The 26970-nt window shown below is 46.4% G+C and overlaps 1 protein-coding gene across 1 annotated transcript in view; it reads left to right on the plus strand.

The window, feature by feature from the left end:
- Positions 1-26180, plus strand: part of LOC133135222 (receptor-type tyrosine-protein phosphatase delta-like) — a 452453-nt gene extending 426273 nt beyond the window's left edge. The window contains exons 36-45 of the mRNA XM_061252069.1: positions 1612-1787; positions 5049-5168; positions 5740-5894; positions 13420-13705; positions 17069-17247; positions 17714-17840; positions 18391-18516; positions 20658-20812; positions 21598-21733; positions 22440-26180. Coding sequence (XP_061108053.1) covers positions 1612-1787; positions 5049-5168; positions 5740-5894; positions 13420-13705; positions 17069-17247; positions 17714-17840; positions 18391-18516; positions 20658-20812; positions 21598-21733; positions 22440-22508 — 1529 coding nt within the window. The 3' untranslated portion in view covers positions 22509-26180. The remainder of the gene's footprint in view (positions 1-1611; positions 1788-5048; positions 5169-5739; positions 5895-13419; positions 13706-17068; positions 17248-17713; positions 17841-18390; positions 18517-20657; positions 20813-21597; positions 21734-22439) is intronic.
- The last annotated feature ends 790 nt before the right edge of the window (positions 26181-26970 follow it).

Raw genomic sequence — 26970 nt, forward strand, 5'->3', positions numbered from 1 at the left:
TCTCTCTCCCTCATTTCCCCGTTCTCCCTCTCCATCTCTCCTTTCCCCCTTCCCTCTCTTCTCCTTCTCTCCATTTCCCTGTCTCTCCCTCCCCCTCACTCTCCCCCTCTGTCTTTCTCTCCCCCTCTCTCTCTCCCTCTCTTTCTCATTTCCCCGTTCTCTCCCGTCTCCTTCCCCTTCTCCCCCTCTCTCCTCTCTCTCTCCCTCACTACCCCGTTCGCTCTCCATCTCTCCTTTCCCCCCTTCTCTCTCTTCTCCTTTTCCCCTTTCCCCATCTCTGTTTCCCCCTCTCTCTCTCTCCCTCTGTTCCTCTCCCCATCTCTCTCTCCCTCTCTCTCCCTCCCTCTCCTCCCGCGGTTGGGTTTGGGGAGAGTGCGGGTGGTGGTGGTTGTGTGGGACGTGAGGTCCATGCAGATGAGACTTATCTTCCTCACCATGTGTGAACGCACCGCCCCGCTGCCAGTCTGTGCGGAGAGGAGCAGCTCCCCGCCTGGAACCGACCCACTGCTGCCTGCAGTGGCCGGCAGTACTTCAGCATGGTTATTCTTTTTTCAACAGCGAGGTCAAAACAGTGTATTATTATTATTATTATTATTATTATTATGTCCCAACAAGATTCACAGATCCTCCTGATTCTAGCAAAGAGGATGTAATGCCACAATGCTATTATAATGTAATGCTACTGTACCATTTAGACAATGTTCAAACAGCCGGTGTCCTTCAGTCGAATACACACTGAACTGCAGTGTTGGTTTTATAGAGCCTTGAGAGCCAGTGATCTTACAGGAGGGGGTCAGCCTAATGACTGCAGTGTTGGTTTTATAGAGCCTTGAGATCCATCGGTCTTACAGGAGGGGGTCAGGGAGGTGACTCGGGCTCTTGTTCTGGACTCACACAGCAGCAGACTCGTACCAGGGCCTGTTATTGCGCTGAGACTCCAGCGGCCGGGGTGTCGAGGTGCTGTTTGCCGTGGGAGTCGCGAGACGCAAGCCGGCGGTTTGCCGTCCGTATCGATCCCGACCTGGGCCCGAGCCTGTTCTCATTGTTCAGCGCCGGCTTGTTTGTGTGTCACTGCCTCGGGCTAATAAGCCTGTGGTGCTCTCTGATCTCCAAACACCATTATAGATGTGTGCCTCTGCCCAAGCTCTGGTCTGCCTTTCCTCCTACTCCTACTCCTGCCTACGACTTCCTTTCCCTTAGCTTTCTCCTTCTCCCTACTCCCTTCTTTCTTCTTCTTCTTCTCCTCCTGTACTTACGGGAAAGGAAACACGTTTGGTCACCGGTGAATATGGGCCCAGTACGTCCCATAAGGCAGCGATGAGGCAAGGAGGGACTTGGGACTGTACTGAAGACAGTGATTATCTCCCGCATTAAACCTGGAGTTTGCATTTCTGGAGTTTGACATCAGATGGTCAATCAAGAAGGGCCTCTTTAAATGGAGAGATTGGGAATTGGTAATAACACGCTGAAGGAATAACGTGTGTTTTCGTTTATTTGCTCAGCTTAGGCCCGTTGTACACTACACCCTTCGTTTTAAATGTTTTGTTAATTAAAGTCTTCTCCTCTTCCTCCTCCCACTCCTTCTCCTCCCTCTCCTTCTCCCTTAAGCAGGCATCCCAGGAAGCGACTACATCAACGCCAACTACATCGACGGCTACAGGAAGCAGAACGCCTACATCGCCACGCAGGGATCGCTGCCTGAGACCTTCGGCGACTTCTGGAGGATGATCTGGGAGCAGCGGAGCGCCAACATCGTCATGATGACCAAGCTCGAGGAGAGGTCAAGGGTAGGTGTCTTTCACCGAATAAAACAAGGGCCCTTCTGCGTTTTCTTTACCATGTCATTTAGAGCATTTAGTACATATATTATATAACCAAGGTTAGCTCTTATTTTTCTCGTTGTTCTTTCTAACTAACAGAAAGTAAAATAAGTAGCCTTCAGGTTGGAGCATATAATGGCAGTTCGGAGCAGGTAATATAATATTCAGAAATATTGTGTTTAGACCAAGCTTCAGTGTCATTTCAATAACTTTGAAACTAACGTTGTCATGATGACAAAGCTTGAGGTAGGTGTGTTCCCTGAAAATAATGAAATAAATAGCCTTCCATTTACAATATATAACAGACGAATGCAGTTAAAACATTACTCTTTACTGCAGTAATATTCATAAATATGAATCTTATTATGTTACACATCATAAATCGTAGCTATTCCTCTCCAAAACAGTCGGGTTTTGACTACCTTCTCCGGTGCTAAAGTTCATTTAACGTGTTGCCTTTCTGCTTCTCCCATCCTCTTTGTTTATTTCCTTGTTTCTTTGTTTCATTTTCTTCAGATGCCCTCTTTTTTCTTCTCCAAGGCAAGCCATCTCTCACTCTGTGCTACTGGATATCACTCCCCCCTTCATCCCTCTTTCACTCCTTCATCCCCCTTTCCCTCCCATTTTTCCCTGAATGTATAAGTCGTTACGGTGTTTTACTGTTCAGCATGGCCTACCTGTTCCATCAGCACTGCCTGCTGCCAGATTTCACTGTCGCCACGACGACGTTGTAGCTTAACCGCGCAGCACAAAAACATAAATAACTAAACGCAAAGCTCTGTTCTCACGTTCTGCAAGGCTTCCGTGTGCGAAAACGTGCTTAATGCTGAGGGAGGCACAGATTCACATCCCCTTTCTCTGGGAGAATGCTACACTGCTCGTACGAACACACACACACACACACACACACACAGAGTGCATGATTTCAAGAAGTCACACGTTTCCTTTGTTGCTTTGCTTATTCTGGAAGGTTGATACGTTAAGTTAGGGCTTAGTCATTCAACTATGAGCAGTACGCTGAGCTGTGTATGTGAACCCAATTAATATTTCATTTGTGATTGTCCTGGAGTCTTTGGAGTAGAGGAGATAACGTAAGCTAGTACAGCTTTGAGCCACATATTCTGTTTGATTGCACTTTCCACCATTATTAATTTAAACACGGAGTGCATGTCTTGATAGTATAGTTATATTGTATTTTATGAACTGTGTATTTAATAAAGTTCAGAATAGTCAATATATACTGTAACTGAGCATAGATAATGGAAATGTGTCTTTTTTAATGTGCCTATTTGTAATATATTGTGACTGCTTTATAAAATATTCTTTCACAACATGTTTTACATTATTTATAGATGTAGGGAATTGCATTAGACAAAGACAGCTTTAGGACAGCTTTAGTGTAATTTACTCCTTGGAATTACTTTTGAATAATGAAGTTGAAAAATGTTTCAGGGGCAGAAAGTTGTCATGTTATTGACAACATGCAGTATAACTTCTATATTTCAGTCTTGCCTGGGTGCACAGAAATATTTCATCCTGTCTAGTAATTATTTCAGTACCTTACATAGATAACCTACATGCAGCAGTATTGCCCAGGTTTTGCTTATGGTATGTGGTTAGTTCATTACTCTCTGTTGGCTTATGCATTTCCACACCTTCGATCATTTTCATTTAAGACTAAGGGAAGGTCCATCCTGGCCTCGTTCAGACCATATGCGACAGTCACCGATGAAACGAGATGCTGAAAACGAGATTGAGAGACTCCAGATTGATATTAATCGGCTGGGTGAAGATGCGTGTTTACCTGAATCGTCATCTCCGTCACGTTGTTGAGTTGCAGGACCGATTGAAAAGCATATGAATGCAGAGTTCCACCTCAGTGGATGGAGATTCAGACCGCCGCGCTCTTAACCCTGGGCTTCGCTGTGTGTACGTGAGCACACCGTATGGCTTTATAGCGCTGTGCTGTTCTCCTGAAGCTTTTTCCGTTCTCTGCTGTAACTTCAACAATTCACTGGCTCTCTGCGGATCCGAGGCAGTCCTCACCCCAGTCGTATAACCGATGTATGTTTGCGTATGCAGATTAAATACGCCATGTGAAGTAACAGCAGTGCTGGCAGACTCGGAGCACGCTAAGCTTGAAGAGCCAGCGTCTCATGGCTCTCACGGCCGTTTGCTTTTAACTCATCACAATCATGACATGAACACAATGCAGAGCCATTTTAGGCCAGCGAAGCATCAAATTCCCCAACCGTCTTCCGAAAAAGAACTCCTCTCACCACGTCAAATTCCAAAAAGTCTCCCGAAAACTCCTATCATATACGCACTCCTTTGCCAAACAGGGTAATGCACATCTCCGTCCATTTTAGGGCCACCGTAAGTCTATTTTTTATACACACACCCCAGCAAGTTGGGCGAAGGGCTATAACTTACTTAAAGGACTTGCTTAATTCGGTTTGGCACGCAAACTGTAATACTGTAATGGAGGGATGGTTTATGGGCTGTTCAGGGAGCCACACTACAGCGCGAGAACAATAAACTTGGATCTATAATGCGATTGGAAAACTGCACTTAGGGTTGTAATTACAGGGCTTGTCAGGCCAAAAAAAGAATGTTTCTTGGATCGGTGGGACATTATAAAGTTGGGTTTCTCGATGAATATGAATCTGTCTGAATCAGCAGAATAGTGGCGTTTGTGGTTAGCCTTTAGGTCATAAATTGACTTTTTTCCACGACCGTTCACAAGCATAGGTAGAGCGTATAAGCATAAAATGATTTATAATCTTAAAGTGGCTTACTGCAGTTTGCCTTATTGCTCCTAAATGGGGAACATAATTCATGCTGTGGCATTTATCTGCTAAATGCATAGAATCAAGCTATTATACATGTATATATACAGTCAAATGTCCGGTGATAATTCAATTATTAACAGAGAACATACAAGTCCAAAAGGGACCGTTCATATTTGATTCAACACTGAAATCTTTACTGTGCATATATGATAACTTGATTGTGTATATTTAGCATGGATATAATATTAATAATAACTTTATTTGTATAGCACTTTTCCAGCATATAGCACAACAGTAAAAGCACAAACCATAAAAATACACGAAGTGCCACAAAAGATATGACAAAAGAATTGATGAAATAGTATCACTTGTGTAGGGGATGGAGTAGTCTGAGATGTGGGCGTTTGACCGCGTTTGACCGGACTTTGTGTTTCAGGTGAAGTGTGACCAGTATTGGCCCAGTCGAGGCACGGAGACGTACGGCCTCATCCAGGTCACGCTGCTGGACACGGTGGAGCTGGCCACGTACTGCGTGCGGACCTTCGCACTGTATAAAGTGAGTCCAGGAGCAGTCTGGCGTGTGGTCGTGGTTTTGATTCTGCTCCACTGCCCTGGGGGCGCTGGATGTAGCTCACTGACTCAATTAAATGAAAATGAGAACATTTCAATTCATCGTCACAACGACTACAACACGTTTAAGCCTTGTGAGGTTACAGATTTGGGTATTTAGAACATAACTGTAAAGTCATGTTTTTCTCCTTTTATTAAGTGTTTATATATTCAACTGTGGCAGCCATGTAGACTTGAGACCCGTCCAAACAAACTATGACGATAGCGATAACTATAAATATGTTGTTTTAAAAAGACGTTCAAACTCCACACCCACAACGACAACCACACTGACAAACGACAAACAGATCACTTTCAGAGCGTTTTCTTACAGCTGCCTGAATGAGAAAAAACACTGACCGCCAATCAAACACTGACCGCGTTCTGAATGGCAGATGACATAGCCCAGAGACTATTCACGGAACGTTATCGTTATAGTAAATAATTATCGTTCTTGGTGTGGACGGGCCTTTTACGCCAATACCCTAATATCTCTCCCCCCCCCTCCGCCCCTCCAGAACGGCTCGAGCGAGAAGCGGGAGGTGCGGCAGTTCCAGTTCACGGCCTGGCCGGACCACGGCGTCCCAGAGCATCCCACCCCCTTCCTGGCCTTCCTGCGGAGGGTGAAGGCCTGTAACCCTCCGGACGCCGGGCCCATGGTGGTGCACTGTAGGTAAGGGCTGGGGTCCCGCTTCCTCTGGGGGGCAGCCTGTAGCCTGGTGACGTGACTGGGACCCGGAGGGTTGGTGGTTCAAGCCCCGGTGTAGCCACGATAAGATCCGCACAGCTACTGGGCCCTTGAGCAAGGCCCTTAACCTCCACATTGCTCCTGGTGGGATTGTCTCCTGCTTCGTCTAATCAACTGTAAGTCACTTTGGATAAAATAATCAGCGAAATAACTTTAATGTAATGCCACGCTTAGCACACTGCTAGCCCAAGCCATAGACTGTTGAACGGGTTTTGTGAAAATGGTTCTGAAACCGCGGAATTCAAGTTTGCGGCCATTTTGTACAAATTGGAGCCAGAGACTGCATAGTAGGGCCACTGAATGTGAGGGGAGTGACTCAGCCGTCACTGATTCGTCCACAATAACTTTAAAAAATGGGTGCATAGAGAGACATTAGATCAAGGAGAAACACAGATTGTGACTACATTTTCTTGTGGGGAAAAATGGTGACTTACCTATACTGGAGCCCACCGCAGTCACTCAGAGGGTCTGGTGGAGTGATCACCAAGACCCAAACAGGGAGAGGGGCTGCCCACCACTCCATTCGCCCTGGTTCTGCATTGTTTGCGCGGTGGGTATCCGCTAATCCTTTAAAAGCCTTGGCAGTGTGTGAGTGAGTGAGTGAGTGTGTGAGTGAGTGAGTCAGTGTGTGAGTGAGTGAGTGAGTGAGTGAGTGAGTGAGTGAGTGAGTGAGTGAGTGTGTGAGTGTGTGAGTGAGTGAGTGAGTGAGTGAGTGTGTGTGTGAGTGAATGAGTGAGTGAATGAGTGAGTGAGTGAGTGAATGAATGAGTGTGTGAGTGAGTGTGAGTGAGTGTGAGTGAGTGTGTGAGTGAGTGAGTGTGTGTGTGAGTGAATGAGTGAGTGAATGAGTGAGTGAGTGAGTGAGTGAGTGAGTGAGTGAGTGAGTGTGTGAGTGAGTGTTTCTGCACGTGTGCGTGTGTGTCTGTTGACAGGGTGGTGGATGGTTGACTGCTGTGGTTTGTACTTTGTCAGAAACCAAGTGGATATTCCCTGCCATCAGGCTTTGGGGGTGTTTACCATCCCCAGGAATGCTCTGAAGAAGGCTAAGGCTAACAGAATCCTGGCTTCGGTGCCGTTGACAACCGCTGATCTCCCCCCCCCCCAAAAAAAACGCCCCCCCACCCCCACCGCTCCTCCAGCTCCCCCGCCTGCTCGGTCTGTCCCTCGGGTAATTGCGTCTGAAATAAGTCTCGGGATGTGTGCTGACTAACGGAGACGGGAGTCACTGGAGTTCCCCGCCGTGCGGAATTAGGAAGGGTCGGAAAAGCGGAGCCGGCTTGGCACTCCGGACCGCCGAAAACGTCCCGGAATGTCTGCGGTGGGCCGTCGCGGACGGGGGAAGCGATGGCAAACTCGACCAGGAAACTGTGAAGAAAGGGATTAGCCAAGAATTAAATTACCACATGCAGAAGTTAATTAGAGCTACTAGCAGAATCAGTTTAAATTGAAAATCCTGATTTTTTTTTTTTTTTTCGTGGGATTGCGGAATGCGGGAATTAATGTCATTCCGAAGATTGCAGTTTTTAATTCCCTACCCCACATCAGATAAATGGCCACGGAGCTTAAAAAACTGTCTCCTCGTTGGCGGTCTTTAAAACTACACTTCGAGAAAAAAAGAAAAGTTTTTTTTTTCCATCGCGGTTAACTGCCTTCGCTGTTCCACGCCGAACTTTTTCTTGGCCTTCGGGAGAAATTGAAGGCAGTCGGTGCTTCCCCACCCCTCTGTCTTTCTGCCGAACTTGGCCGTTGATTATGCCCTGTTTATCACGGAGAATTTGCAAGTCTAAATAAAAGATGTCACGGGAAGGAGATTTTTTCGCAATGCATAATTAACTGCGGTGTTCGGTGCCTTCGGCACTTGATTAATTAGTTGGTCAAGCCGGTATTTGGAGCTGAGTGAACGTTCTCTGTAAATGGAAAGCTTTAGTGACATCATCCTAGTCCTATCAGTCAGTTTTCCCCAAGTCTGCTCGCATCGATACAAAGCCTGTATATCCATCATCTGAGACCTGCCGTCCTGTAGGTTTTCACTCCAACCCCAACAAAGCACTCCTCATTCAACGGCTAGAGCAGGGCTGCCCAACCCAGTTCCTAGAGATCTACCGTCCTGTAGGTTTTCATTCCAACCCTAATTTGGCACACCTGATTATATGAATTAGCAGCTCAACCTGATCTCTAGCTGTTGAATGAGGTGTGCTTTGATAGGGTTGGAGTGAAAACCTACAAGATGGTAGATCTCCAGGAACAGTTGAGCAGCCCTGCTCTAGAATAATATTGTCTTAGACTTGTTGACTTGAGTACCCTGGCATATTCTCTGGATTGCATTGCATTGTTGGGCTGCGCAATATTATCGAATCGCAATCTTTTTAAGTTTAATTGGAATAACCAGAGCCATGTTGCGCATATGTGATCTTTTGCCTTTTTTCTGAATTAGACCTGATGCGGTCGTAGACAACCAGGCGTCTGAGGTGATGTGAAACGCTTCTGGGGGAAGAAGCACAGCACTGATTCTCCTGGGGGCTGATAAGAAGGCCAATCAGCAGCAAGGCTTTGCAGCTTCGATGTGATTGAAAAGTGTAGAATCACGTGATCACATAGACGCTGTATGACCTTGCTGCTGATTGGCTGGTTGGTCTTATCAACATCCAATAGATAATCAGTGGTGAAGTTTTCTCCCGGAAGCGTTTCGCACAGCCTCTCACGTTCGGTTGTTTACCACCGAATCAGGTATAATTAAAAAACACCTATAGGCCCCTTGGCGGCGGTTTTCTAAAGATGGCGATTCGATATCTCTCAGCCCTCCTCGCGCTGTTTGTGTGTTAGCTCTGCATCACGGCGCCTGGCTTTCAGAAAGGCGCCTCGCGCCTCTCTGCATTCGGAACGGTGTCTTTATCGGAGCCGTAATCCTTAAAGTTCAAACGAGCGAACGGCGGTCGATAGCCTGCGAGGCGAACCTCTTTCGCGATACGGCGGTAATCTGAGCCTCCTGCTAGCGCCGGCCCGATCCGTGTCTGCCGCTTCCATTGAAGATGAAAATTAATTTCGCTCTAACTGACTAGCGGCCCGTGCCTTGGGCGATATTGATTCGGGTGTTTTGTTAAGGCCCCGGTCTCTCGTCCCGGGGCGGGGCTGGCGGTTTGTTGTGCCGTTCGGGGCCGGTATTAACGAGACGGCGGAGTGACATTTGGACGCGCGTCTCCGTGACCGCGGTTCGGAGCGATGCCTCTGTCAGACCCGGCGCTCTTGTTTGTGTGGACCGCTCAGACGCTGATTACAGTTATCAGGTGGGACTTTTGTGCGCCGTGTTTCTGTGAAAGGCTCAGGCCGGGTGCACGTTACACGCGGCTCTTTGACAAAGCATGACCTGTCAAAGATAATGACGCTCAGAGTTCGCTCGTCAGTAGAAATGTTTTTAATTAGAATTATTATTTCTACTGAAACGTGACGGGGGTGGAGCTCATTACGGGCAGTTTGATGGATCACTTCGATTTGAAAGCAGACGCTTCACTGCTTTAGTCTGTACAAAACCCTCTTTTCAGCCGTGAGGGCCCATTTTCTCAGCAGTGGTTTTAGAATTAAGACCAAAAAGTGAATTCCACTCTCAAATTAATGTGACGTATTTCACTTGAAACTACACGCCGAAGAACTAGTTTGCTTTCTTTTGAGATATCACTGCAAAGTCTCCCCAGTGCATAATTAGACAGATGTACAAGGTTGGAGTAAATGTTACACTGTGGCCGATAAGCTGTGGTATACTACCATGGGGTGTGTTTTTCTGCGGGACTCAGAGCTGAATTATTGATATAAAACGCGGGAAACGCGGCGGCCATCGATCAGGTGCTGTGACTGCCAGGTCTTGCCTCTCTGTTGGTTTTGAAGTTCAGAGGTGCCGCACAGTTATTCCCCGAGGGCTCCCTCTCCTCTCTGTTAATGAGCTGCCGGGATCCCCGGCCCGTTAAAGTCCCGCTCCTGCAGATCCGTGAACGGAATATTCCCGCATCCCGTCGGGGGGGAGGGGGGGGGCCCGGGCGCGACACGAGAGCTTCGTCACGAACACGTCCCGCAGGGGGGAGGGCCGGCGCGGTTTAATAAGAGCACGTCTCTCTTCGCGGACGAGGTGTAACGTCACTCCGCCTCCGTGGGATTCCTCGGCAGAAAATAGCGCCGGAGGTCACGGGTCACGTTGTGAGTCACACGCGGTGTCACGCTCACAAAGGCTCAACAACGTTCCTCTGACGCTCCGCGCGTTATCTACAAAGGCTCAACAACGTTCCTCTGACGCTCCGCGCGTTATCTACAAAGGCTAAACAACGTTCCTCTGACGCTCCGCGCGTTATCTACAAAGGCTCAACAACGGCGGTAATTCATGCGCCGACGCACGTTGTTTCACCACCGGAGCGAAATCACGCCACGCCCGCTCTCCGGCCGTCTGTTCAGCGGGGGAATGCTGACTCCGTGTTACCGCGGCCCCGTTCCCGACTGTTAACCTGTGTACGTCACGCGTGTGTGGAGGTTAAACTGTCGTGTGTGCGTGTGTGGAGGCAGTGGTGCTGCCAGAATGTCATATTGGCAGGGGTTGCGGAGGGGGGGGGATGCTGGGTCTGGGTTTCTCACCGGACCTGAATGCGCACCTGCCTCTCCGACCTGCTAGGGGGCTTTTCTCAAGTAAAGGGAATATTTGGTGTTAGGGGGGTATTTCAGAGTCAAGGGGGTATATGGCTCAGAGTTGTTGTTCAATGTAAATCTGAAAATGGCCGTTAGTGAGGCTTTTAGAGATTTAGACTTTTTGGGAAATTTGAAGAGTTCTGTGCTGCACATTGTGAGTTTTGTGTGTGTGTGTGTGTGTGTGTGTGTGTGTGTGTGTGTGTGAGTTTGTGTGTGGGTTTGTGTGGACAGGCGATGGTGTAGACAGCTTTGCTTGCTAATGCCTTTTCGGTGTTTTCTTGACGTGAACACAAAGCCGGGTAATAGCAGAACGCTGACGCCTCGGTTAGAGCACGCGTCAATCAGAACCGTGTCCCCGCGTGTCGGCGAACGCTACGAGGGGCTGTGCTGTCAGACCTCCTGCATCGCTATCGCCACGGAAACCAGCGCGTCAGCTGTCCCGCCGTGCCAAACCCACGGACCGCCCTGCGCTGCTGAAGGACATCCGCCAAACCCCTCCGCCATCTCTTCCATCGGTCCGCCTCCCTCACGCTTACCGCTAACCGCTATACTGCTATACCGCTATACCGCTTGAGTCCCCGCGCTGAGATTCTCCGCTAAAGCGCGGTGGAGGAGTCACCTGACCGTATGACTCCTGCTATCAGAGCTTTTCTGTGCGGGCCATAGGCTTCTGTTTAAGGCTTGCAGCGTCTTGCGTTTGTTTTAAACGCACCGTAAATAAAATCACTCCGTTATTTTTCTGTTGTTCTTTGTGTGTGCATGTGTGAGTGCTTACACTTGAGTGAGTGTGTGTGTGTGTGTGTGTGTGTGTGCATCTGTGCTTATGTGCGGAATCTACTGGAACCATACTGTTCAAAACTGCACTACTTAAAAAAAAAAAAAAAAAACTTTTTTTTTTTTTTTTTTTCCCACATATCAGTAATATCAGTACAGGATTCTGCTGGGTTTTTCCCCCCCTTTAATTCTGGGAACAGCTGCAATGCAGACATAATGCGGCCCGTTGTGATTGCGCACAGAGACCCCCCGGGGGGGGAACACTTCATACCTGTTTCCTGATGGATTGGGCCGCGGCGCTCCGTGGACGGCTCACGGTGCGTGGGAACCCGGTAATTACCTGGTGGCAGTCTGGACCGCCAGGACCAGTCAAGTGTCCAGAGCAGGTCCGTGCTAAAACCACAGCGAATTAATCAGAGAAACGCGCGGCCCTTTAAAACGCAACCACGTGATGATGATTTGTAGCCCGCAATCACTACCGTATGCGTCTGGTTTCTCTACCCCCCCCCCGTGTGCCTGCCACCCATCGAGGCCCTCCCCGCAGCTTGGCTCAGGGGGAGCGACCAGGCCGGTCGCCGGGGTTGCGTAAATTAGAAACAAATGCGTGGAGTGAGTGAGTGAGTGTGGATGGAGGGCCGTGCCTTTGAGAAACGTTTGGCTAATGGACGGAGCGGCGCTGCGTATTCTCACACTTTGGCCGGAGGGCTACCTCGCCGACGTGTCCGCGCGGTTGCTACGGGAGACGCGGCGTTTATCGGGCCGGTTCTGCCACGATCCCGTCAGCGCTGCGAGTCGTGAAGCCAAACTCTTTCTGCGTTCTCTGCGTCGTGCATTTTTTCGATTAACAAAAAAACGGGAGCGCAATACGCTCTTTTACGAGAAAGGTTAAGCGAGGAGAGACGTCCGACTGTTTGCTACACATAAGCCATCACGCCGTCAAAAGGCGCTTCGCAGTAAATGAAAAGCAGATGCTCAACCACCAAGTATGAGCTGTTTTCAGTGCGAGATCGTCTGGCTTTCTTTCCTTGTGAAAAGATCAAAATGTATCTTTTCTTTATGTCCCTTTACGTACAAATTAGGCAATTTATGTTTTAATGAATCAGCCTGGCTTTCAATTCCACCATTCCACCATGACGTCGGCGAAATTTGTGATTTAATGACAGTAATTAGCGTTTTTTTTTTTGCTAAACACATTTTTAGTTTTTTAAGTTTAAGCAATTTACCGGCTTGCATCAGTGGGAGAAAAGGGCCTTTTTTTAGGCGGTAGATAAAGGTTAAATAGCTCAGTTGAGCAGATGATTAGCGGGGGTGGATCGTTAAGGGGCCAGGTGGGAGGCGGGAGCCGCAGTTTTCGCGCGCTGACGGCGAGGCGCTTCACGCCCGCCGCGCTCCTGTCCCGACAACGGGCCCCGTGGAGCGAGGCACCGCGCCGCGGCCTGTTATTCCGGGTTTCGGGAGCGCCGGGATAAAGTGCCTCTCCTACCGCGACTGATTAAACGGCTCTATTCCAGAACGTTCCTTCGCCTTTTCGTTCACAGAGTTTGAGATTACTCGGGCTCCGGAGCCCCCACTAAGAGAACAATGCGGAAATGCAACGCACTGTGATATATCCAATCGGTAAAGACATTGAATTATTTTAAATGTACGATAAAGATTAGATTATGCCATCACAACACTGCAAATGCGCACATAAATCTACACATTATTGTCATTTTCAGATATTGGGTGATGCCTTTTAAAATATTTTGCTATCTTGAACATTATATTACATTATATAAGATTATTTTCCAAAAATCCATGGATACAAGATGTGTCAGAACATTCCGTAGTTTTCCGTGCAGAGCTTCGGGCTGAGCTGAGGTGAAAATGATTTTGGCGGTCAGTAGATGGGGGCGTGTCCATATTAGCAGTGGGCGGGGCCTGACAGCAGTGCGGTTCATTGGCTCTCAGGGGAGGTGTGGGCGTGTCAGTGGGCGGGACCTAACAGCTGATTGGCTGTCTGTCTCCGCAGTGCCGGGGTGGGCCGGACCGGCTGCTTCATCGTCATCGACGCCATGCTGGAGCGCATCAAGCACGAGAAGACGGTGGACATCTACGGCCACGTCACGCTGATGCGGGCCCAGAGGAACTACATGGTCCAGACGGAGGACCAGTACATCTTCATCCACGACGCCCTGCTGGAGGCCGTCATGTGTGGCACCACCGAGGTGGCCGCCCGCAACCTGTACGCCTACATCCAGAAGCTCACGCAGATCGAGTCCGGCGAGAACGTCACCGGCATGGAGCTGGAGTTCAAGGTACGAGGGGTAGCCTGCGCGCGGGGGGTGGAGGGTTAGACACCTTAACCATGGAAAAATGGTAAATACTCCATAGAGCTTGTGAAAGCCAACATTTAATGTCCTCTGTAGAGGACGCGCCGTCTCAGGTGGTTAAATCAGGCAACAACAAATACAAACCACGTCCAGTATAAATGTCTGTAAATTATAATCAAGATGATAGAAGTTGGCGGCACAGATGGTGCAGTGGGTACCACTGCCGCCTCACAGCAAGGAGGTCCTGGGTTCTAATCCCCGTCGGCCGGGGCCTCTCTGTGCGGAGTTTGCATGTTCTCCCCGTGTCTGCGTGGGTTTCCTCCGGGTACTCCGGTTTCCTCCCTCAGTCCAAAGACATGCAGGTTAGGCTGATTGGAGAGTCTAAATTGCCCATAGGTATGGGTGTGTGAGTGAATGGTGTGTGTGCCCTGCGATGGACTGGTGACCTGTCCAGGGTGTGTTCCTGCCTTTCGCCCAATGTATGCTGGGATAGGCTCCAGCCCCCCTGCGACCCTGTTCAGGATAAGCGGGTTAAGATAATGGATGGATGGATGGATGGATGATAGAAGTGTAGGTACTTAAGACGCATCGTGGCACCTCTATGCAAACGCATATTAACCCTTTAAGGTGTGAGACCACAAATATGTGATTAGAATGTTCTTCACTGAAGATTCTAATGCTGATGTCACAGTCATTACTGGTGATTGAAATCAATGTCTTAAGAGTCCTAGAACACTGATTTAGCATATTGAATACTCATAATGTATATATAGAGACTCCAATGGTAGACTTAAACCACAGCGGTAACGCAGTGGTTGAAATGAACGCGCTCTGCCAGACAAAAAAGCCCCTGTAACCACTCAGCGGATATTGCCCTGTCAAAGCCCCGGAGACTTCCCAGACGCTGCAGCTTTTCCCCCAGTGTGCCTCTGTATGTGGCTGAAGCCACAAAGTGGTCAAACACTCTCTGGTTTAAAGAAGGCTTTCCACCCTCAGCCTCCATTATGTGCCTCTCAGCCCGGGTGGCTCTGGTTTCCTGACCAGAGGCCTGTGGACACTCTCCCCATTGGGCATCCACTGTGTGAGGCTCCGTAAGGTCTGAGGACACTCCCCCCGTTGGGCATCCACTGTGTGAGACTCCATAAGGTCTGAGGACACTCCCCCCGTTGGGCATCCACTGTGTGAGACTCCGTAAGGTCTGAGAACACTCTCCCCGTTGGGCATCCACTGTGTGAGACTCCGTAAGGTCTGAGGACACTCTCCCCGTTGGGCATCCACTGTGTGAGACTCCATAAGGTCTGAGGACACTCTCCCCGTTGGGCATCCACTGTGTGAGACTCCGTAAGGTCTGAGGACACTCTCCCCGTTGGGCATCCACTGTGAGAATGTGTGGGGCCTGTGCTTTCTCCCACCGCTATGCTGTGTCATCGCACTCAATTTAAAATGGCCGCCTGTGGTCTTAGTCTCAGGAGAGGGGTGGCTTTCTGCTCTCTGCGTCATGCGAGGCATCCCTCCCCACCTCTCATCCAGCTCCTACAGAAGTGAATACTAGAAAAAAATCTGTCTTAAAAAGGGTTTGTAATGAGACTTAAATTTTCCATTGGCAAAACTGTCTTGCCTCATTGGCAATATTTTCATCTTATTTAGCAAAAAAGGAAAATAACTAAGATTTGAAGTCTCAATATCAGACCTCCAGAAGTGAGCCCGGGAGCCTCAGGGGTGTACACTGTTTCAGGCTTGGAACAAGACTTAAGATCTTAGTTGTTTTTCTCTGAAGTAGAAATAGTTAGTTCATGTTTGCTTGACAAGTGAAATTTTCTTCTTCCATTGGCAAGTCTGGCAAACTGTCTTACCTCATTGGCAATATTTTTGTCTTATTTAGCTAAAAAGTAAAATAAATAATATTTTAAGTCTGAATACAAGAATATAACAGTTTTTTTGGGTTTCGCAGTGCCCCGTTACCCCTGAAATGCGCGCTGTGTTCCCCGTGTGTTTTACACGGTGTCTCCACTGTCGCTGGTGTTCAGGCTCCTGAACCCACACAGATCAGATGGGACGGATCACGCCCGCCGTGTTAAAGAGGCACGCGGTTCTGTCGCTGGTGTTCAGGCTCCTGAACACACACAGATCAGATGAGACGGATCACGCCCGCCGTGTTAAAGAGGCACGCGGTTCTGTCGCTGGTGTTCAGGCTCCTGAACACACACAGATCAGATGAGACGGATCAGGGCCGCCGTGTTAAAGAGGCACGCGGTTCTGTCGCTGGTGTTCAGGCTCCTGAACACACACAGATCAGATGAGACAGATCAGGGCCGCCGTGTTAAAGAGGCACGCGGTTCTGTCGCTGGTGTTCAGGCTCCTGAACACACACAGATCAGATGAGACGGATCAGGGCCGCCGTGTTAAAGAGGCACGCGGTTCTGTCGCTGGTGTTCAGGCTCCTGAACACACACAGATCAGATGAGACGGATCAGGGCCGCCGTGTTAAAGAGGCACGCGGTTCTGTCGCTGGTGTTCAGGCTCCTGAACACACACAGATCAGATGAGACGGATCAGGGCCGCCGTGTTAAAGAGGCACGCGGTTCTGTCGCTGGTGTTCAGGCTCCTGAACACACACAGATCAGATGAGACGGATCAGGGCCGCCGTGTTAAAGAGGCACGCGGTTCTGTCGCTGGTGTTCAGGCTCCTGAACACACACAGATCAGATGAGACGGATCACGCCCGCCGTGTTAAAGAGGCACGCGGTTCTGTCGCTGGTGTTCAGGCTCCTGAACCCACACAGATCAGATGAGACGGATCAGGGCCGCCGTGTTAAAGAGGCACGCGGTTCTGTCGCTGGTGTTCAGGCTCCTGAACCCACACAGATCAGATGAGACGGATCAGGGCCGGCGTGTTAAAGAGGCACGCAGCGCTGCCATTTGTCTCTCTTCATAAACCATTTCAGATTCATTTTCCTCGGCAGATCGACAAGGCCAAGCGACCGTAATCCCTTTGTCTCCCTGCTGGGGGAACACAATAAACGCTTTGTGCGTGTTTATGCCTTTATTTTTCTCTGTGATTTATTTACAGCTGGTGGGCTGGTGGGTGCCAGTAACCCCACCCCCCCTCAACCCCCCCACCCCACACCCCCTCTCCCCTCACACGCTCCTTCAGTGCCAGATGATTATTAATGACGTGGGTGTGTTTATCATCGGAGAAGTGCTTTCGCATGAACTGCGGAGGGAGAATCGAGTGAACGAGAGAGAGAGAGAGAGGACAGAGAGAGTGAGTGAGTGAGGAGAGAGAGAGAGAGAGAGAGAGAGAGAGAGCGCTGGTTTAATGGCTCTCTCGTTATCTCCCCTTTGCAGCGTTTAGCCAACTCAAAAGCCCATACATCACGATTCATCAGTGCCAATCTTCCATGTAACAAGTTCAAGAACCGCCTTGTTAATATAATGCCATACGAGTCCACGAGAGTATGTCTCCAGCCAATCAGAGGGGTCGAGGGCTCCGATTACATCAACGCCAGCTTTATTGATGGGTACAGGTAAGGGTTATCGTTTTCCTTCATCCTCAGACAAAGGGAAAAGTCTGTGTCATTTATGAAATTCATTTCCCCGCCCTGGATCTATGCAATTCCTCACTGTCGAAGTTGTAAGTCATTGTCAGAACATTGATGAGATGAGATATGTTAAACCCATGTAGGACCTGCCTGCTAAAGCAGGTACAGTGGCCATATCTAGAGGTCACATCTGTCACTGTCCCTCTCACTAGGAGTACAACTATTACGAAGGATTATTCATGATAACAGAATGTATTAACGTGGTGATAATAATGATCATGAAGTATTTTGCTCTCGCACGCCTAAAAGCATGACTTATACACACCCTACAGGTCCCTGATTGGTTGGTCTGTCAGTGGGACGGACCTGATTGGTTGGTCTCTCTAATGCGATGTGCCTGATTGGCTGGTCTCTCTAATGCGATGTGCCTGATTGGCTGGTCTCTTCACAGGCAACAGAAGGCCTACATCGCCACGCAGGGTCCTTTAGCTGAGACCACGGAAGACTACTGGCGGATGCTGTGGGAACACAACTCCACCATAGTGGTCATGCTCACCAAGCTAAGAGAGATGGGGAGGGTGAGTTTTCCCGTCAAAATGGCTGATCGGTGACATCGGCGGGACTAGGACAGCGCGTTCAAAATGGCTGATCGGTGACATCGGCGGGACTAGGACAGCGCGTTCAAAATGGCTGATCGGTGACATCACGGGCCTCAAGGAAAAAGCTCCCCTTGCACAAAGTAATGGAGTCTGGGGAGAGCCCGTGTCCATAACAGCCTGAGAAATTCGGTTTAAAGAGTACTTCTGGATTAGCCATCGCGGTACTTTTCAACTCCAGCAGACTCGAATATATAGCAAAGACTATAAGGCAAGCAGCATACACTGTACTTTTGTGAGACATCGTTTAGCTCCAGCACTCCCCTGAGAAAGGATTTGACAAAAAGTGTGGGCTCCGTGCCAGCGCTATATGAATTATATCGCTTATTAAAACGCGTTCTGTTTCTCTCATAACTCAGGGTCTTTCTCTGCGTGTTGCCTGGGTAACAGTGGGTTACTGGCACCGCAGACAGACTGTTCTCAGCTGTGGCGGGGCACGTTCGTTGCTCATTCCCTCTGCCTTGGCTTGCAGGAAAAGTGCCACCAGTACTGGCCAGCGGAGAGATCTGCCCGGTACCAGTACTTTGTGGTGGACCCGATGGCCGAGTACAATATGCCCCAGTACATCCTGAGGGAGTTCAAAGTGACCGACGCCAGGGTAAGTCTGTCTTACTCCACAGTTAAAGGCCCACTCTGTCATTTTGGTTGCTAATATATATAATATAAAGAGCAAAAAGACAAATAATTATTCTCCTAATACAAATAACGGTCCTCTAAAAACTTAAAAACTGAAACATATTTTAAACAATTGTCGGACCGACACCTACTTCCTTTTGTTATCTTCCGTCTTCTGCTTGTCATTCGTCTACATCGTTTTATATAACGTCGTTTTGGAGTCTACTGAGTGGGCCTTTATCGTTCATTACTGGAAAACATCCTCTTCATAAGCTCCGCATAGGCCCTTCATAAGCATTACGTGGACATTAATAAATGCGTATGTCAATAATACAGCATTACTGTTACATATGCACATGGAACTACAGAATTACTGTAAGAATATAGCCAATTATATTATTAGTCAATAAAATGTGTGTGTTTATCGATTAGTTAAAACTAGTAATATGTATATAGTGTGTGTCACTTGGTATCCTGTATTAATTTGTGCTAATTTGTGTTCATGTAGTGCTTATGTATGTGTTATATAGTACTTATAAATAAGTTATATATCTTTTATGAAGACTCTTTTCATGGAAAATCTTCCAAGAATTCTAATGTGCTCATTTCTCTAATCTAATAATCTTAACAGTTTGTTTCTATTATGATAGTAATTCTATAGCTACATAAGGATATTCCAGTATTTATAAAACACACTGTGGTATTGTAGTACATTACTACGTAATTAATTTTTGTGTGTTTATGCCCAAGGTTTACATACTGTATGAGAATGAAAAACACTAATGTTTATTAAATATCAACAAATACTGATTTTAATTCATGTTGATAATTATCCATGTTAGCATTAAACCCACTTTCATAGAAAGCATGTTGCCTTAATGCGCTTTTTCATACACTTCTAATACCCTTCTGGCACAGTGGGTCCCCGCTGGGAATAATGACAGTCCACATGATGTGTTCAGTCATGCAAACGCAAATTTGTCCTGTTCATACCACACGCTGTGTACAAACTTTTCCAAAAGAGTTCTCGCCAACTACCAAAAACTCAGCGTGGAATTGCAGTTAACCCTACATTAATTTTTTTAAACCCATCTTCATTTTAATCCCAAGACCAACATAGCCTTTATTGCACTTCTATATCGGAGTCTATTTCATGACCCCTACTTCTGTGAGCATTTATGGAGATATTATAACCCTGTATATTTTGTATTGTAAATACAGACATGAAAGCAATTGAGAAATAAATGTAGTTAGTACCCCAGCTTGTAGACTTTGCATGTTTCCAGCTTTGGGACGTTTGCTGTGTGTATTTATTAAAGACAACCTGACAGAGTCTCTACCTATTATAATTATGCCCCCCTTCCCAAACCCCAACCCTGAATAAAAAAAAAGAAAAAAGAAAAAAAAGATAAATTCCTGAGCATTTTAACGGTCGACTTTGGGCCTATTTACGCTGTAGATTATTGTGTGCTCCAATATGCAAAATAAATAAATAAACGCGTAAACCACCAAGTACTTGAAGTTTTAATTCCATCAAAGGCTGGTATTGATAAACGGGGCTAGCCTATCCCTTTGTAATGCACTCGGATAAATAGCTCAGTGGGATTGCTTTCCTTACTGCGGCCCGTACAGTCTTACTAAAGTAATATGCTCGCTCAAAGGCCTCTAGAAAACTCTACACATCAATGGGATTCAAAGGCTGTTACTATCTTCATTATTAATTGACCGCATTAAGCACTTTCAGGTAGAGTGACAGATCTCTTGAATAATAGTTTCCTTTGAACTAAGTGTATATTTCTTAATTGATAGTTTATCAATGGATTGTTTAATTATACATATCAATTCAAATGTAATGAAATGCATTCTGGGTCGTGCTGTAAAAGATTCCGTCCCACTGAGCGTGAACCGCAGTAGCCCCTGCGCAGTGCCTTTTTTAATTTGACAGAATGATTTGCCGATGATTTCCGTCCTTCGCTTGACTTTAGCTCGGCTCAGGCGCTGTGGGTCCCCCGGGTGCTTTTCATTACTCAGCACTTACGGTCATAATGGCCTCCGCCTCGCCGGACCGGCGGTTCTGAGGCGGTTCTGAGGCGGTTCTGAGACGGTTCTGATCTCCCCCTCCAGGACGGTCAGTCGCGGACGGTCCGGCAGTTCCAGTTCACGGACTGGCCCGAGCAAGGCGTGCCGAAGTCCGGGGAGGGCTTCATCGACTTCATCGGCCAGGTTCATAAAACGAAAGAGCAGTTTGGCCAGGACGGGCCCATCTCGGTGCACTGTAGGTAAGGCATCGGCTCGGGGGATGGACTCGGGCGGGTCACGTGACCTGGTCATGTGACGGCGGCGTGTAGTAAATGCGTCCTGTTCTTAAGTTTGTGTGTGAGTGTGTGTGTGGACGTATGTGTGTGTGCCTGCGTTTGTGTATGCGTGTGTCTGTGTGTGTGAATATTTAAGCGTGTGTGTGTGTGTGTGTGTGGACGTATGTGTGTGTGCCTGTGTTTGTGTATGCATGTGTCTGTGTGTGAATATTTACGTGTGTGTGTGTGTGCATGTGTGTGTGCGCCTGCGTTTGTGTACGAGAGTGTGTGTGTACATATTTGTATGCATGTGTGTACGTGTGTGCGTTTGAATGCACGTGCGCGTGTGTATGTTACTTTAATTTTTCAATTTTTTATTTATTTAATTATTATTCTTATTTTTCACCACAAAAACCTGAGGCAACATATACAGTATGAGAAATCCTGTCACTGCAAAAAAAAAAAAAAAACCTACTAGCACAGCAAGTTCTTTTGATCGGTCCAGCCTGTACCTGGACAACTCAATTACACTCCCTGCCTCGTAGCCTATAGTCACAGGAGCTCCTCAGCCTCGCAGAGGGAAACAGCACTTTTGCCGGGGTTAAATTAAAACTAGACGGACGGCCAAAAAAAAAAAAGAACAAAATCCGTGTAGGTGTTTATGGTTTTCGTGGGCTCAGCGATTCGGAGGTCGTTAGCGGGAGATCTTTCGGCCGGGTGATTGTCACGTAATTAACGCGGCGGCCATTTTGTGTGCCTCCCTCACGCAGCGCTGGAGTCGGCAGGACCGGCGTCTTCATCACGCTCAGCATCGTGCTGGAGAGGATGAGGTACGAGGGCGTGGTGGACATCTTCCAGACCGTCAAAATGCTCCGGACACAGCGGCCAGCCATGGTGCAAACAGAGGTGAGCGCGCGCCGTCGCCTGGGCCAATCAGCTCTGTCCATGCAGGGGCCTGGGCCAATCAGCTCTGTCCTTGCAGGGGCCTGGGCCAATCAGCTCTGTCCATGCAGAGGGTGACTGTGATTACCCAGAATGCAGCTGTAGCACTAGCACTGTTGTGTTGTAGTTAAGTATGAAGGCCTGCCCGCACCAAGAACGATAACTATATCGTTCACATATGTAACTGTAACTATAAATATATAGTTTTATAAAGTGTTCTAACTGAGCTGGATAGCCGAGTCCAACTATAACGATGATGACAGTGACGAACGATGTTGTTGGGATCACTTTCAGAGCGATTTTCTCCAGCTGCTTCAACACTGACAGCCGATCAAAATAAAAACAAATGTACAGGGAGTCACGTTACAGACCGTCATTGTTCATCAGTGTGTATGCTGACATTGTTATCGTTATACTTATGGTTTTTGTTATAGTTCTTGGCGTGGGTGGGCCTCACCAAAAAAAAAAAAAAAAAAAAGTTTTGTTTGTATTTGTTTATTTTTATCTGGTTTGTACTTTATATGTTTACATGGACCCACCATGTTATTGATTTATCTAGGATTGGCCACTGTTTTACAAACTGTCATATACTGTATATAGAAAGTGGATATGATATTCCAGTGGAATTCATGTGATGTGTGTCCATTTTTCCATGTTCCCCTTCCCTCAGGATCAGTATCAGTTCTGCTACAGAGCTGGCTTGGAATATCTTGGAAGTTTTGATCACTATGCAACGTAAAAAATAACCCCATTCCCGGAGGATGCAGTAGGCCCCTCAAGACCCAGGGAGCCTTGTCTGAGCCATAATCACACGCTTGGGAAGTACTTCTTCACTTCTAGCTAAAGACAAACTAAATGTCGGATGTGAAACAAACAAAAAAAAATAAAAATAAAAAAAATGATTCCAAGTGGACCAAGAATTTACGTATTTGATAAACTACCCTGAAGAATGACGAGCTGGAACCCTGACTGGTGAAGCGGCACGAGGAGGGATATTTTTCTGTTGCTTTGAGGATTCGTCTCGAGTTTGAAAATAAATAAAAACAAAAAACATCCACAACTACCGCATCAACCGTTCCACAGCTTGAGAGGAGCAGTCAGTGGCTGGGAAAGCCTTCGCAGTGAAGAACACTGAAAAGCGAAAGACTTTGAAACTTTCCACAATCAATAACACAGAGACACTTCATCTGACTCATGGACACCAGACCGTGGTAAACTCTCTAAAGAGGACGCGTCAACAGTAATAAGTCCCCTCATCTCCCTCCATACCTACCGTTCATTATTAATGATTTGGGGAAACGGGGAATGTTTAAAGAATTATAAATGAATACAACTTATCAATTTAGTTTTTTAGTACTTTATTATACGGCTAACATGTGCTTCATTTTTAACTGTGTAAACTTATTTCCCTTTTTAACAAACTTTTATCATTTGAAGAAATGAATCGAACGAAACATTTGCTTATCTTTTCACTTTTTTCTTTTTTTTTTTTTTGTCGGACAGTTGGTTTTATTTTTTTAAGCTCTACAGCTGTTCTGTCGTGTGTACCGCCAGACAGAGGAACGTCTTTTCCGCCCGAGTTGTGTCCTCCCCTCTCCCCTCTATGGCTTTTGTGTTCCGGGGGTTAGTCGCACCGTTTGTGTGCAGCGCTGCGTCCACGCAACCAAATGTTCACTTCGTCACAGGGTTCTTTTTTCAGCCTCACTTTTCATTTCTCCATTTTTAGGAAAAAAAAATAAAAATAAAAAATATATATATACATGTAATGTATTCCCGTATCACCATGACAACGACAAACTGGGTCTTTGTGGAATCAACAGGGAGGAGCAGAGTATGAAGTTGCTGCTAGCGATTATCTTCGTTCTTCCGTGTTACGATGACGTGAACAGACGAAACAGCCTTTGATGAGAATATCCCTTATATACATAGCTATAAAGATATAGAAAATATACATACATATTTAGAAATAAATAAATATATATATAGAAAATAATTTATATATGAAAAATATCCACAATGAGATTTCTGTACTATGGGGGAAATTTCTATTTTCTTTTTTTTTCACTGGAATGCACATCAGTAGGGAAAAAAGAACCTGTTAAAGTGCATCTTTTCTTGTGCAATAAATAGTCATAATAGAGGTAGGATTTTCATGGTTTTTTTTTCTGTAACTCATGGCGTCTGTGTTTCATGAAGTGTAAACGAGGGGTTCGTCCTCGTTTCGGTCTGTACGCCACGCGCGGGTTCAGCGCCCGCGGCCCCGTCGGCAGGTGAGGGATCGCCCGCGCGTCGCGGGAGAACCGCGCGTTTCATCCGTCAGCCTGGCGGGGCGAGGCACAGAGACACCGCTGCCCGCGGGGCTCCAGTACGGGCCGCCACGCCACATTGTAACGTTTTCATTTTGCATTTAGAGTGCCTTATATCTTATGCCTCTTTTATAATGTTCCTTTCAATACCCTTTTGTGCATTCTTAAATTTAGTCCATATATTAATGTATATTTAATTTTACCAGAAGTATTCTTGTTAATATTACATTGTACCAAATTATATATGCAAATAATTCCATTTTCATGATCGTATTTTGATTTGTCTGTGGCCTTGCTGTAGAGGAGAGTGGCCAAAGGCATTTATAGAGTTCTCAAACCATTACAAAACACAACACAAGCAAGTATGAAAACAGACCTGCATTCTGTCCCCTTGTGCTTTCAGTTTTACAAGTTCAAAGCTATTAATTTTGTATCCCTAACTAGCACTTTGAACATGTTGACATAGTTATTTGTTATAATAGCAGAAAATAATTTGTAATGGGTGTGTATTAGGTGTCAGGGCATTACACATATTACGTGCCGGTCAGGAGGAGTTGTAAGGGCATGTTCAGAGGACATTTTGAAAAAGCTAAGTACTCTTCGACTGTTAAATGACCAAACCACAGTAGCACCAAGCAATTCTTCTTCATTCGCTGTGTAGAGTACTCCTCGATAAACTGTGGGGCTGACAGAGTGCACTTAGATGTAGATTCACAGCTGAAAGGGACTCACAGAAAGCCAAGCTAGAGGTTTATAAAGATTAACATCAGATAAACGCTAAAGGAGAACACAATAAGAAACTCTCACGCAGGCTGGCATTCACAGTCCTGACAATCCCGGCCTGTTATCCAGTCTGTCTGCTTTCTGCTGCAGATGCACTTTAATGCTTTTTTTCTGGAGGATAAGGACACGCACACACACACACATACACACCTGCACAAGCACACACACACACACATGCATGTACACATGCACACACACACATACCCACGCACATGCGCATAATACGCACACAGACACACGCGTCCACACGCACACACATATACATACACACACACACACGTCCACACCCACGCATCCACGTGTGCACTCACATGTACACATAAGCATACCCACACACATGCACATGCGCATACGCGCGCACACACACACACACATACACACACACACACACACACATCCACACACCGACACATGCGTCCACACACTAACAAAAGGCACCTGTTTTTCATAGCTCTGCTTGAACGCTTTATGGATGTGCATTCCAGTTTCCCTTTGTATTTCAAGAAGCTCAATTATATTTTGGCCAGTTAATCAGTCGACCAGAATTTCTTTCTTTACTTTTTTTTATTCTAAATGTGCTATTATTTAACCCCATCCAGGTGTAGACACCTTGTATCATTTCATTTTTTATATTTACTATCTTCATAAAATCTGTGTACATTTGTACTGGTCCACTTATGTTTTATTTCTCTAGTTGATATGCATGGCGAAACATCGCAGACGGCCACAGGGGGGCGCTAATGGAAGAATTGCACTTTCTATGTCTTTGTACTATGCACTGCCCTATTGATTCTAAACCCAATAATATATTACTTGAACCCATCTGTAAGAATTTGCTTAAACGTTCACTTTGTGTGTATGTAAATAACACAGAAAAAGATATCAACTATAAAGAAAAAGACAAAAAAAAGTTTGTGGCAAAAAGAGCATCCATTCTGGTGCCATGATACTCCAAACGGACGACTGCAGATTCTGTCATAACCATCTGTTACGTGGCTTCGGCATTCAAGCTTGGAGTGTCATTTCGAAAAATAAACGTCGTGTTCTCTGCTCTCTCTATCTATCTCTCGTCTGGATGCATAGACTGAAATTAAATAAACGAAATTGTAAAAAAAAAAAAAAATGGCTTGTTAAAAGAATCATACAATTACCTCTGATTAGTAGTAAACGTAAACTTTTTTTCTGAATGAAAGGAGTGCTGTTTATTTTCTTACTTGGGTTACATTGGTGGCGAAAGAAGTGTGTATGAAAATCAGTTCTTTGCTGACACAACTTCCATTTGTTACAAATGAATTCTAATAAAAAAATGTCAGTGTTATGCACCCTCGTGTTCCTTGCTTCCTCCGTCTTGCGTTGGACGTCGGAGTGCCAGACTAATGCGGCCAGTCCACCTTTCCTTTCTGCCGTCTGACACAAAATCCATAGAGCGCGTGCTGGGGTAAAAATGGGATTCGGGAGCTTAATAGATTCTGTTGATGTTTTTGTGCATTTCACTCTCGTTGTCAAGCCGTTCAAAATGTCCGCCATGTGGCGGCCATTTTCTGTAAAAAAATTTAAAAAAACACCCACCCACCCAAGTTTTAATTTGAGGTGTTTTCACGCAAGATACACAATTCAGGTGTGGCCAAAGAGTGACATTGATAACATGAATAAAAATTTTAAAAGTACAAAACTTGTGTTATATATCGAAAAAGCACTTAAACTTGTTTGTGAAAGAAGAAATATGGGCTTGCAGTTCGCTTATTTATGGGATATCGTATCTTTTTTTTTATTGGATTGACCCAGTATGTTCACTTTGTCACCTTTCTGAACAGAACAGTGTAAAACGAAAAAAAAAAAAAAAAAAAAGGAAACATTAACAGTTTTCTGATTCACAAATAACATTCCAATAACTATGCAGTACAGCGTGCAAAAAGCACTTGCATTAAGCGCTTACTTTTTTCTTTTTTTATGCTTTTTATTGAGCCCCTTGGGGCAATTTGTCCTCTGCATTCGACCCATCCTAGTTACTGAGGAGCAGTTAGTTTCTTGAAATTATCTTTGATCTTTGATACCTACATATTCACAGAAAGATATTACTATTCTTTGGTAGATAGCCTGAGATAAGCTTTT

The sequence above is a fragment of the Conger conger genome, chromosome 8 (assembly GCF_963514075.1).
Source record: "Conger conger chromosome 8, fConCon1.1, whole genome shotgun sequence".
Lineage (NCBI taxonomy): Eukaryota > Metazoa > Chordata > Actinopteri > Anguilliformes > Congridae > Conger > Conger conger.